The sequence below is a fragment of the Grus americana genome, chromosome 5 (genome assembly GCF_028858705.1).
Source record: "Grus americana isolate bGruAme1 chromosome 5, bGruAme1.mat, whole genome shotgun sequence".
NCBI lineage: Eukaryota > Metazoa > Chordata > Aves > Gruiformes > Gruidae > Grus > Grus americana.
Genome location: NC_072856.1, coordinates 59,504,087 through 59,517,052, shown reverse-complemented (window position 1 = coordinate 59,517,052; position 12,966 = coordinate 59,504,087). Strand labels below are relative to the sequence as shown.

At 46.4% G+C, this 12,966-nt stretch overlaps 1 protein-coding gene across 2 annotated transcripts; it reads left to right on the top strand.

Annotated features, from left to right (window-relative positions):
• The first annotated feature begins 4,188 nt into the window (after nt 1-4,188).
• CKB (creatine kinase B) lies at nt 4,189-12,302 on the top strand. 2 transcript variants are annotated; one of them, XM_054827483.1, is made up of 8 exons: nt 4,189-4,290; nt 5,902-6,089; nt 6,575-6,729; nt 7,619-7,751; nt 8,640-8,811; nt 10,330-10,453; nt 11,174-11,363; nt 11,936-12,302. In XM_054827483.1, the coding sequence occupies exons 2-8, from the start codon at nt 5,912-5,914 to the stop codon at nt 12,112-12,114; spliced, it is 1,131 nt and encodes a 376-aa protein (XP_054683458.1). In that variant the 5' UTR covers nt 4,189-4,290; nt 5,902-5,911; the 3' UTR covers nt 12,115-12,302. The 2 variants fall into 2 exon arrangements, with proteins under 2 accessions (XP_054683458.1, XP_054683457.1); XM_054827482.1 differs by lacking the exon at nt 5,902-6,089 and adding an exon at nt 5,225-5,437 and having other exon boundaries at nt 4,190-4,290.
• Nucleotides 12,303-12,966: the final 664 nt, after the last annotated feature.

Genomic DNA, 12,966 nt, shown 5'->3' with positions numbered 1-12,966 from the left:
AGGGGTCTCGGTGGGCAGCAGGTTGCTGTGAAGGGCCGTGAGGGTCACCAGTGAACCTAATGCAAACTCGTGTTTGTCACCCATAAAGCGTACGTTTGGGGAGTCCTGAGAGCCGATGCCAGCAAGGGTGAAGGCCCTCCCCCAGGGCATGGCTCTGCCTTTGCCATCTGTGGACCCAGGCCTCACCTCCGGCCCCCCGGGGAGGCGGCTTCCAGAAAGCTCTGCCTGCCTTTCCCCAGTGGAGCTTGTCTGGGGGAAAGGCAGCTCAAGGCCATCCAACCTCTTCATATGGGTTTCGTAAGGCTGTAGGAGAAACCAGAATGTGGGCTCAGAAGCAGCGGAATCGTTATCTAAACCCCAAATAGCATAGTACTGACTCCTACTTCTGTCTCGTGTTTAGGATTGAAGTGATGTGGAGAGCCCGGCGTGCCCCAGCGGTATGGGGGATTTAGTTAGGAGGCAAGGAGGAGCAAAGGAGGAGAGAGTATCGCCTCATCTTCTGCTAGCAACAAGCCCAGGCCACCTGGTATGGGAGGCGTATGGGCAGAGCGGAGATCATGTGAATCACCCTGGACAGGCAGGTAACAGTCCTGGCTAAATCACATAACGCTCTGTACAGTGCTGCGTTCACCAGTAACCTGTAATGCACAATAGTGGAGAAAAAGTCATCCTTCCACAACCAAGAACACAATAATGGAGAGCCGTTTAGATGACAATTTGTGATTTTTTTAATGAATGTTATTCCTTCAAGTATAAGGGATTTTTTTCCCATTACCTTCAGTGATAACATATTTTTTGTTATGCTATTGACCTGCCCATATCATAATTGCAGTAGTCTTTGTTATTTAGTTATGAAACTCTCCTCCATCTAATCTAAACATAATGTATGCAGTTTCAGAGGTTTCTTAAACTGTGAACTCCTACTCAGCTGTTTTTCTGACTGGCAGTCATGGCTCTAGTGTGCTTTTATATTTGTACCTACCTTGGGGTTTTTTTCTGTAATTTTTAGTGTCATTGGTTAGATTTGTCATTGTTTATGTTCTTATGTCCTTTCTTTCCCATGATGAGCTGCTGTTCAGATCGCTGTGGGCCTGACTGTATGCAAGATGAAGACACTCAGCAACTTCTAGTTTCCACAGGCACTCAGCTCACTGGAAACGATCAGTAATTTTGAACAGACTGCCTAAGCAGTATAAAAAAATACACTGAGGATAATAACCAGGCAAATATATTTTAGGCGATAAATGTAAATGGGAAGAGAAATTTCATTTGGGAAGTTAAGCAGATGCAGCTATAGCCAGTTCCTTTAATCTACTGAAACATGAGTGTTATGTTTCATTTTCAAGTGCTGTTCAGTTGTCAGTTAGGGATTGGAAACAATTCGGCTGTATGTAGCAAACCACTTTCTCTTGCTGTTTCTTAATTTGGAATATTCTTCTAGATTTTCAAGATGTTCATCCCCTAATTCTTCAGGTTCATCTTATGTTCATGCGAGTAATTTCAGAAGATGCATTCACTAGCTAACACCCATCTCCTCTTGCAGTTGTACACAGCACAACATGTATAATTAAGCCTCTTAGGAAGTTAGCTGCATGGTCCATGATTAACTTCCCTTAATTCTTCATTGTTAAAGCTCAGTGCAGAGATCTCTGGAGTAATCACCCCACCTTTCAATCCTGAGCTGCAGAACGGCAACCTAGCGTATAAGTCAGGATGGACTAAGGTGTCATCCCAGCACGGAAAGTACATATCGGTGCCTTTATCACAGTCTAACAGGCCATACAGGCTCATCCAAAGAAAGTATTCCCTCAGCAGATGAGCTAGATAAAACGGTTGATCAGAAGCTGTTGACACACTGCGCAGCATCTATAATTAAGTCACTAGGGAAGCTGGGATGGGATGCTGTAACAAAGGTAGGATCCAATTTACACACAGCTTTCAGCAAATCTTAAAATGCTGTCTGAATAAAACCCAGTGAGGTAATAGCCACTTCTGACTTCTTGCATGCTAGAAATTTGTCAAATAATGGTGAGGAAAAGGGGGTACAGGGTGCACTGTTTATTAAACACGTAAATTGGATATATTTTGGTTGTTTTCAACCCGTGACACTCTTTCCATGTCTTTTCAGACAGAAAAGACCTCCTCTTTTGTGAAGAAGAGGTGTCTGTGTCGGAAGTGCTATAATGAATGGCACACTGAGAACATTTATAATAACTATAGTGCCTGGTATTCCCTGTTTGGCAAGACTGGGAGGGAACGAATGTATCCAATGAATAGAAATGGTTCCTTGGATTTTGGTTTTTGAGGTGACCTTGACTTCACAATCTACAGAACAATTATAGTACAGAACAGTTGATTGCTTCTCTGTTTGTGTGGCAGCAGATTATGGAATAAGACAGGAGCCTTCAGTACCTACCCTGATACACTTTTTTTGTGTGTGTGCGTGAAGAAAAACACCACAAAAACATGGTGTAATGTAAGAAAATGCCCTTAGTTTTATTTCTGTTGTTCTAAACTAAAAATAAAAACGGAGTGTTTTCCATTAAAAAAAAAATCCACAATCAAAACTATATTTGCAACTGAAGTCATCCGGAGATACTACATTTATTTTGAGGACTCTGGGTACGATTTTACACTTACATTCATTTAATACTTTCTTAGCAATGGCGTTATTTGCAACTTACACTATTCTTAAGCATAAGTGTCGTGTGAAACTAGTAAAACATAGGGGAAAATTTTTGTGAGGTTAAAAAGGCAGAGGAGAGCTAGAGAGAGGATTTGTTCTTTGATTGTCCCTTCACCTGGGAGATAAGAGACCAGACTTGCACAGATGCCGAGCCCTTGGCTTCTACTGGAGAGCTGTGTACTCACATCTCTATTAAACCTGGAATAACTTGGAAATCTGGATGGCAGCCAAACACAACACATTTTTATTTGAAGCAATTTATGCTTTTTATTTTGTAATAATTTCCCCTATGTGTGTACGTATATATGTATTTTTTTAAATTTTTTTTTTCAAATCCTAAGCAGTTCTGTAAAGTGCGTCCACTTCTCGTTGTCGGGGTGAGGGTACTGGTTGTGGTGCTGAAAGAATTGTGGTGGGGAAAGAGTTTCTGCTGATGGCTCCTGACATTCACAGCTCGCGTCAAACAAAGCAACTTTGCGACTCAGATCCGTGTTCACATGAGTGAGTATGCTCTCTGTTTGGACAGGAGGATAAATGTGGGTTCTGCTGTGAGAAACACACGTCAGAGAAAGATAAAGAAACTATTGTGTAAAGGTGAAAGTCAGATCAAGATAGCCATTCATGTTGTTAATACATTTATTTCTGCAAACAATGGGATTCTCGGCTGCATCTTAGCTTTGGGACAAACCCTGCTTATTCCTACAGAAACCAATGGAAGTCACTAGTTCATGAATTTCAGGTGAGCTTCAGATGGGTCAAATCCCAGCCTGCCTGCTTCTGCCGTCAGTGGGAAACCAGCCGCTTGGCAACAAAACTTAAGACTTTTTTTTTTTGGTGCATGACAAGAGCAGGAGACTCTCAGTGCTTCACACAGCCGCTTTTTTAAAAATTCCTTTCAAATTAAACTGTGAAATGGGCCCGCAGCCTTGCAGGTGCTGGAGGGGAGGCGCAGGGTGGGCGGCAGGTCCTTCCCCTCCTGCTCTTGGACTCAGGGACTGAGCACGTCGCCATACCAGAGGCTCCTGCCACGCCAGCTCGGGGGCAGTTAACCACTCACGTGACCTGGGGCACGCCGACCCTGGCGCTACAAACCCCTCATTTTTATGTGGTGGATTATTACACCCGCTACTGAATCCTCCACCAAGGCGCGAAGCCTGAGCGGCAACAGGCCATGTGCCGTGTTGGTGTGCGACGGCACCGCCACCTGCGGACCACTCTTGGCCAATGGAATGTGGAGATGAGTTTATGCGCACATTTACATGTTTAATGAAGTTTCCGAGGCCGCCGTTGCCTCCCCGCTGCGAGGCGCAGCCTCCACAGGGTCCCATGAACCCCGCCGCGCCCCCCGCCCCCCACCGCCCTGCCTCCCCGAGGCCAAGCAAAATGGCGGCAAGCCCGGGTCCGGCCAGCGACAGCGCGCTCGCCCCGCCCTCCTGCACCTGGCCCAATGGAATGAATGGGCTATAAATAGCGGCCAATGGGACGGCGGGTCGCGCTCTATATAAAAGAGGCGCGGCGGTAGCACTGGGGCTCCACTCCGGCTAAGGCAGCAGCGGGGCGCTTGAGCGGGCGTGGAGGTCCTTGCTTTAGCTGCGGAGCCCTCGGTAAGTCCCGGGGCAGCCGAGCCGTCCTGCAGCTTTGAAATAAGATTTTTTTTTTTAATTTTTTTTTTTTCCGCTGTGTGGGGTGGAGCCGGTCTGGCTGAGGAGGGGGAGTGGGGCTGCGGGTACGGCGGGGCACAGTGCGGGGCAGGGGCGCCTGGCGCGCAGCCGGAGCGGGGGACGTGGCGCGGCGCTCCAGCGGGGCACGGCGCAGGTGCTTACCGGGCTTGCCCCCCGTTGGAGCGAGCCCCGCTCTAAAACCAGATTAACCCGGTATTTAGCAGGGTAGTTACATATGCTCGCCCCAGCCAGGTCCCCCGAGGGAGCCGTCTGTTGTATAATGGCTTGTTGGATGCTTCCCACCCCTCCGCTCCCAACTCGGAGAGCAGCCGGGGTTCCGCGGGCGGGGAGGGCGCCGGTCTCTGTCGCTCCTCGGGCCGGCGTGGAGCGGGTCCCCCCCCGCCCGGCAGCGGCGGGAGGAGGCGCAACCGCCCACCGAGAGCATGGCGGTGCCGCCCTGCTCACCTGCCGCCCGGCCCGGGGTCCCGGCGGGGCCGAGCACCACCCCGCCCCCAGCCCCGCGGCGGCCTGGACGCTCTCCTCCCCCGGAGCCGCTGGCGGGGTCTGCCCGGCGTTGCCAAGGCCACTTCGTGCGACCTTGGGCGTGTCCCTTCACCCGGGCGGTGCCCCGGAGGAGCGGGGAGAGCCCTTGCCCTTGCACTGGGATGTTTAAGGATGGGGCAAGGCTGGTGGAGGTGAAGAACTTTTGTCTTTCCTCCTTCCTGGCCCTTGTGGAAGATGTTGTAGCAGCAAAGGTGTAAGAGGCATGGGTGGAACACCAGCCAAGGTGACCTTGCTGGGTGCCTGGCTTCCCACCCTGGGTGGTTCGGAGGCCTGCCAAGCCCCCAGTGAAAGGCTTCCCCTCTTTCTCCCCTAGTGACTGCAGTAGGGTCAGACATGCCCTTCTCAAACAGCCACAACCTCCTGAAGATGAAGCACTCTGCTGATGATGAGTTCCCTGACCTGAGCGTTCACAACAATCACATGGCCAAGGTGCTGACCCTGGACCTGTACAAGAAGTTGAGGGATAAACAGACTTCCAGTGGATTTACGCTGGATGATGTCATCCAGACTGGGGTTGACAACCCAGGTAACGGCCGGGGACCGTTAGATCTGTATAACGATCTGTTCTCCCTCCTTACTGGAAGTGCTTCTTGGCAGTGGCACCCAAGGCTCTCGAGCTGCTGAGAGGCAAATCTCATAAAGCATTAGAGATGGCTCTAAATGCATGGCTGTGTTAAAAGTGGCCTTGTTCTAGCAAGCCATGTTCCTTGCTGTGATCTGACATATCAATTCCCAGACACTTCAATTATGTAACTGCTCTGCTAAATACTTTCAATCTGAACAAAAAAAAAAAGCCAAACCAAATGCATTCTAATTATAACACAACTCAGGGGGGGAAAAACCCCAGCCCTGATGTTATGTGGGCTTACCTGGCTGTTCTGGTCTATTCCTATTCCAAACTGGTTATGTGATGTTGTCTAGCACTTCTATGAAAAAAGGGGGAGCAGATGTGTTTACATGTTAACATTACAGTATTTATTTTTACTCTAGCAATATCAAAATGGCCCAACTAAATAATCAGAGACTGCCTCCTGATGAGGAGTACCCGGACCTGAGCACCCACAACAACCACATGGCCAAAGTTCTAACCCTGGATTTATACAAGAAACTGAGAGACAGAGTCACACCCAGTGGCTTCACCCTGGATGATGTCATTCAGACTGGGGTTGATAATCCTGGTAAAATGTGTTGAGAATATTCTGTGTGAGCCAGCTGAAGTAACTGGTGCTTTTGAATATGGTGACTTAAAACTAATCTTGTGGAGGTGGTATTTATGAGCAGACTACAGAAATGCAGCTCTGTCTGTAGCAGAACAAACGAAAAATGAAGCATGCTTGCTTACAGCAAAGCATGATTGTTTAGACATAAAGTTCTGTCTAGTGGTCTAAATTAGCTAGTGAAATTGGATGTGCTGTGCAAATTTGTCCTAAACCAAGCTTGACAAGTAAGCCTGGTTTAATGGCAACAGCTATGGGTTTCCATAGCACTGCATTTGCCTAACCGGATGAAGTGTAAAATGTAGGGTTTCTCCAAATGTTTTTATGTAAGAATGCATTTCTAAGTGACTAGACCTACCACTAAAGAACTTGCCTGGTTAGTGCTACGCTGGAGTACAGCCAAACATCACCCAAACTTAGCTCTTCTGACTTTATTACCACTCCAGGCCATCCCTTCATAATGACAGTAGGATGCGTAGCTGGTGATGAAGAATCCTATGATGTGTTTAAGGAACTCTTTGATCCAGTTATTGAAGACAGGCATGGTGGCTACAAACCAACTGATGAGCACAAGACTGACCTGAATGCTGATAACCTGCAGGTACAAACTTTTGATCAATTACTGATGCCTACTGGTCTGAGAACTGGGTAGAGTTGTTGGCAGCTTTCTAAAGTGATTGCTCAGGCTCTGTCCCCTCACTTTCACCCAGCACAGACCCACAGGCTTTGTGTGTAGTGCAATCAGACTTAAGAACTTCCTGCTGTAGGATGTCAGTCCAGCTGGCGTGCAGCAGGAGCTTGCTTCATGTGCTGCTGCAACATGGCTCATGCCAAACATGTTCAACGTGTATTTCCACAAACTGTAGTCAAGCTAAACAACACTGTCCTAGGAGTCAAGGACTGTCATAAAACTTAACGCTTTCAACTGTCTGATCTTGGATCTTAAATATCACCTTGTGGTCTCATACTATAGAATAGACATTGTTATGGCTATAAATGGATTTCTGAGCATCTTACGGATTTCAAATGTTACTGTAGACTCTAAGAATTCCTAATGCCATGTTGATAGGTCATCTTGAAAATAAATTAAGATACTTTGGATGACAGTAGTGAATAATTCTCATTTGCAAGATTAAGCACCTACCTAAACAAGGTTTTGCCTCATGTTGATGCCTCTAGATTGCAGATTTGAAGGGGTAACAGAAGCCCAGACCACAGTCTGAAATGGACATAAAACTGATGGGTCTGATGGTATCCCTGTCTTCTAGCACTACTTAGTAGCCACAGCCTTAGCCTCAAAACAAGGGTTGTGTTACACAGGTACTTGAGCTAATGCTGAAGGAAATAGTCCTGAGGTAAGACACTGGCTTACAGGCCAAGTAGTCAATATCTCAACTATAAGGTGCATGCTTAAATGCATGGGAGCTGCATGTATTTAGGGTAAGTGTCTTGGAAACAGGGTTGTACTCACTGATTTCCTAATCTTGTAGGGAGGTGATGACCTGGATCCCAATTATGTGCTAAGTTCCCGTGTCAGAACTGGTAGAAGCATCCGTGGATTCTGTCTTCCCCCGCACTGTAGTCGAGGAGAGAGGCGGGCTATCGAAAAGCTCTCTGTTGAAGGTAAAGTGAGAACTGTGTGCATCAGGGAAACTACTTGCATCCTTTGCGCAAGAGGTGTTCTTTACAGTTAGAAAATGGAGGCAGTTGGCAAAAGCAGCCTCCCTCAAGACTTAGTTTGAACGTGGAGCCTTCCCCAAAAAATGCTCATTACATTACAGCTGCATCAGCATTTCAGTGTGTAGCTGAGAGCAAGAGCACATGTCAGAGGAAAGTCTGACTGCATTAAGTTGACCTTTGCTGATCTTGAAAGCTTCTTTCTGTGTGTGTGTGGGGAAAGAGGTTGGTTCATCATAGCTCAAACCTGAAATGTAACAGGTATGTAGAAACTTCAGGGATTGAGTCATAGTTGCAGTATTTTGTGGCTGCTTTTAATTGACTTTCATTAATGTTCAGCTTGCTTAGAGGTGTTGTCTTGCTCCAAATGTGCAGTTGAGTAGAGTAAGCCCGAGTTTTCAGTGCAACTCCTCAGCTGCAGGTTTTCTGTTGCCTCCCAACTCTATTAATGAGAGGAAAGGATACACTCAAGGTGCAGGTCTAGAGACTGAGAGTGGAGTTGTTCCAAAACCTCTCAAGGGCAGGGTAACAGTCCTTGACTAGAATAATACTGTTTGTTATGTTCATGACCTTGATTCTTCTTGGAAGAAAGCAGTCCACTTGTGCAGTTAAGTGCACAAGAAATGATTCTATACTGCATATAAGGGAACAAAGGCTACTTGTATAAGCCTGGAAGGTGCAGACGAATCATCTGATACTGCCTTAAGTTCTGTAATGCTGCAAGGGAGGAACCAAACCCAGCAGATCAGACATTGCCATACTTTGTGTGTGGTCTCTGAAGTGCTGGGAATGTCTAGCATCTTTGGTCCCATCCTAAAAGTGACTCTCTTTCAGCTCTGGGTAGCCTGGAGGGTGATCTCAAGGGGAAGTACTATGCTCTGAGGAACATGACTGATGCAGAGCAGCAGCAGCTGATTGATGATCACTTCTTGTTTGACAAGCCAGTTTCTCCTCTTCTGTTGGCATCCGGGATGGCACGGGATTGGCCTGATGCCAGGGGTATCTGGTGAGTATTCCTGGAAGGGAGGACTTGTGCAAAGTCCCTGCAAAAAGATCTTGCGGAGTTGGTTGTGGCCCAAACTGTTGGACAAAATGGGAGCTTCTGAACTCATATTACTGAATCTAATGAGAAACTTGCATGGCTTCCTCTGGGGAAGTTGCATCTAAACCAGTAGAATTTGGACAAGTGTTACGGTGCACCACATTGGGCTGGTAGGAACGAGTCAGCTTGGCTAGCCTGTAACCAGAGCCTACCCATCCAGCACAGGTTAGTGAAGCACTGAACAGTAATTAAAGCAGTTTACGAAAGTAGATCACTTCTAAAGGAGTAGATGTGCCATTACATTCGGCTCTTGTCCCAGGACCTTAGAGTAACTTGTGGTAACAAACCACAGCATTGGCTTAGCTCAGACTTGATGCTGGATGCATGGTTGCTTGCTTGTAGTCTCATCACTTCTGCTTGCAGAAAGTCTCTGATGCCGGACTAGTACGGCTTTACCTGTACTAGTGATAAGATTCCCCCACTGCCCCCAGAGACTTGGTGACACAAGTTGACTGATGCAGAGGTGTGCAATGGAAGGATTCTGCTTGTCAGATGTAGGTCGCTTATATAAAACCCTGTATCTCAGGAGCTTCTGCAGTGTAATTAACTTGCTCCCTTGTAAGCCAAGGGCTAGGTTTTTATCAACTGGAATACTCCAGTCTTATTACTGTAGCTGCTTCAGTACAACCCAGAGGAAGCATGCTTTGTTTCTGTAGGTCACCTTTAAGATTGCATCATCTACCTGCAGTTTGCCAGCACTAGATAGCGCTGTCATCTGAGTATGACTAATCTACAGGCTTGAAGTGTAAAGACTCAGTGTTGTCTGCATAAATAACTTTCCTCAGGTACTAGTTAACTTTTGATCCTAATCAAGCTGAGAAATTATCAGCATGATAAATATTGATGATAGTACTTGCTGCCAGCTAGGACAAGAGCTAGGACAATCTCTGAAGAGCCTTGATCTAAAATTGACAGTGAAAACTCAACTTAGTTTTCTGATAAGGTACAAAGTCCAGTTTAACAGAATCTGACAAAATTCTGATAAAAGGCTTTGTATTTTGTCAACATAGTGTCATTATGAACATCACTGCACAAGGCTTCCTCAAAGTCTGTGCTGATCACCCTGCTGCAAACTCTGCTGGACAGATGAAATCTCTTAAATTTGTAAACTCAGGCCACAAGTGAGCTAGGGGGATGACTGGATTTTAGAGTCTGATACTGTAAGACTGGCTAATAGCATGTTATTACTCATTCTCACCTGTGTAGGTACAGGCCAATTCAAACTACCTCTTGAAAAGAGCAGGGTAAAAACTACTAGCTTAACTCTTGGGTCCTGCATGGACAAAAGAAGTAAGATTCATTTCTTTGAAGAAGCAACTAAGTGAGCACCTCAGACTACAATGATGAGTAATTTGGTGCTATCACAATTATCTTGAAAATGTCAGGTGGGACAGACAGCAAGTTGTTTGCCTTGTCTCCTAGGCACAATGATAACAAGACCTTCCTTGTTTGGATCAATGAGGAGGATCACCTTAGAGTTATTTCCATGCAGAAAGGTGGCAACATGAAGGAAGTATTTACCCGCTTCTGTACTGGACTAACACAGGTAAACCAATAACGGCTGAGCCATAGGCTCAAATGGTACGTTTCTCTGGTTAGAGCTGAGAATTCAAACTCTTTCAAGCCCCATCTTGAGTCCTGCATGGTGATGCTTCATAGCCTGGGTCTCTGGGAACACCCTGATGAGTTCCAGAGCTGCAAGGGGTCTGAAACGCCTATACTGGCAAAGCATTGTGGCTATGAAATCTAGAATATGTCCTCTGATGTGGCATCCTTATCCAAGTGTCTAAACTGTACTTAAAGGGTTTCTACATGGTTCTATAAATCAAGCACTGAGACACTTTGGGTGGAAGGAGAAATTGATTGAATGTGGATGGGCAGAGCCGGGCTGAAGCTTCTAGGCTGTATGCCTTTCTCTGCCTCTGGTCTTGATATGAACTTGAGTCTTAGCAGCCCCTTCCATAATCCTAACACACATGCCAGCTTGACATGTACTAAATCAAGCTTTCCAACAGATAATGACTTCAGATTTTGTAGTGTAGCTTAAACTTAGCCTGTCTCACTGCTAGGAGCAAGATTAAAGCCCTTAAAAGCCCCTTGTTGGTGGCCCTTTTTTCCCAAATGGAGGGGGCTTGTGTGACTGACTTAAATAGCTGTTCAAACTGTTGTGGCTGTTGCTATGTAACTGAAGCTGTAAATGAGTGCTAATGGATGACCTACATCCTTCAGGCAGAGAACAATCTCTAAACATCCATTCTATTTATAGATAGAAACTCTCTTCAAGTCCAAAAACTACGAGTTCATGTGGAATCCACACTTGGGCTACATCCTGACCTGCCCATCCAACCTTGGAACAGGGCTCCGTGCAGGTGTGCACATCAAGCTACCAAACCTTGGGAAACATGAGAAGTTTGGAGAAGTCCTGAAGAGGCTTCGGCTGCAGAAACGAGGCACAGGTGAGAGGTGGTGATACAGTGATGCCCTAGTAAGGCTGCCCTAGGACACCAGCAAAAGCCTGGCTATAGCTAGAGCCATGTCTTGGTTCGCAGTGGCTGATAGACATCCAAAAAGGACCTTTCTAAGCACATGGAGATAATGAAGCCTTCAAATCCTAGCTTGAGGGAATGGGGATGGCAGTGCTCTACTTATACCTTACTGTATCTGGCTATCTAGCTGTGTGCTATCTGATATTCTGAGCATCAGATAAGGTGGATCTGATGGCAGCTGTTACAAGAAGGGATGGGAATGCTGATTTAACTTCTGGCTAGGAAATAGCTAAAGTAGTTACTTCTGACCACAGATTTGATTGTTCATGGGTTATGAGAATAAAGAGCTGGCTTTGTGGCGTGCTCCGTGGCTCATGTTGGCAGTCATGTGCAGCTTTATCTCCCTGCATGTAGGAGGAGGCAGCACTAGCAGCTTGTAGAGAATTGTCTTGCTGTGTTCCCCCTTCAAGCTAATGAGGGAAGAAAGGTAGGCTTACCTGTGCTAGCAGTGGTCAGTGTACTAATGACATCTCTTGCTCCAGGTGGTGTGGACACAGCTGCTGTTGGAGGAGTGTTTGATGTCTCCAATGCTGATCGTCTTGGCTTCTCTGAGGTGGAGCTGGTGCAGATGGTGGTGGATGGTGTGAAGCTGCTCATTGAAATGGAAAAACGCCTTGAAAAAGGCCAGTCCATTGATGACCTCATACCAGCTCAGAAATAAAGCACTTTATTCTCATGCTTCCTAACTTATTGGATGAATAATAAAATGTCACTCCAATTCAAACCCCTGGGGTCAGAGCCCACTTAGTTACACTGTAGAGAAGTCTTCCATCCATCTGTGTTAGAGTTTATTTTTTTGATGGTTGAGATGTTGCTGAAAACAAAATAAACTATTGTTTTGGCCTGACATGTCTTAGATGTGTTAACTGAATGTCTTTGAGATTTAAGTGACTTGACTTTCTTTGTTATGTTAGAGGGGCTGGCTTTGTGTATTAGCACATCTTCCTGGCTGTGCTGGTGCAGTCTGCTCGAGTTGAAGCGTGGCTAAAGCACTGTCAAAAGTGAACCTTTAAATTGATTGTAGTTGCTGTAAACTTGAGAAGTAGTGTTAAACATGAGTCACTGCAGACGTGCCCAAGCTTTGACTTGTGCATCTGCTCATGGCAACTGTAAACTGTCATTATCCTGGCCATGGCAAGCCAGACTGACTCCTGTAAGGGGGAGGAGGCAGCTCTGGGTACAAAGGGCTACTGTTCTCAGGTCCTCCTGGGGCTGCAGGGTGATGGTCTGAGGTCAGCCTTCAGCCCATAATATCAACACTAAGCTAGTTTGTGGGGAGGACATCAAATCTTTAATCTCTGGAGATGCGCAGAGGGTTGGTGTAAACAATTGTTCTTTTGGGGGTAAGGAGTGAGGTGAAACTCAGACTAAACCCATGCTTCTCTAAGTGGTTTTAGCTCAGCTGGGGAAGAGATGGGGCCTGGAAGCTGCTAGTTACAGGAAGGTACCAGATAACTAGCTTTTTCAGCTGGCTCTTGTTGGCCATGCACCATTGTCCCATGAACCTAAACCC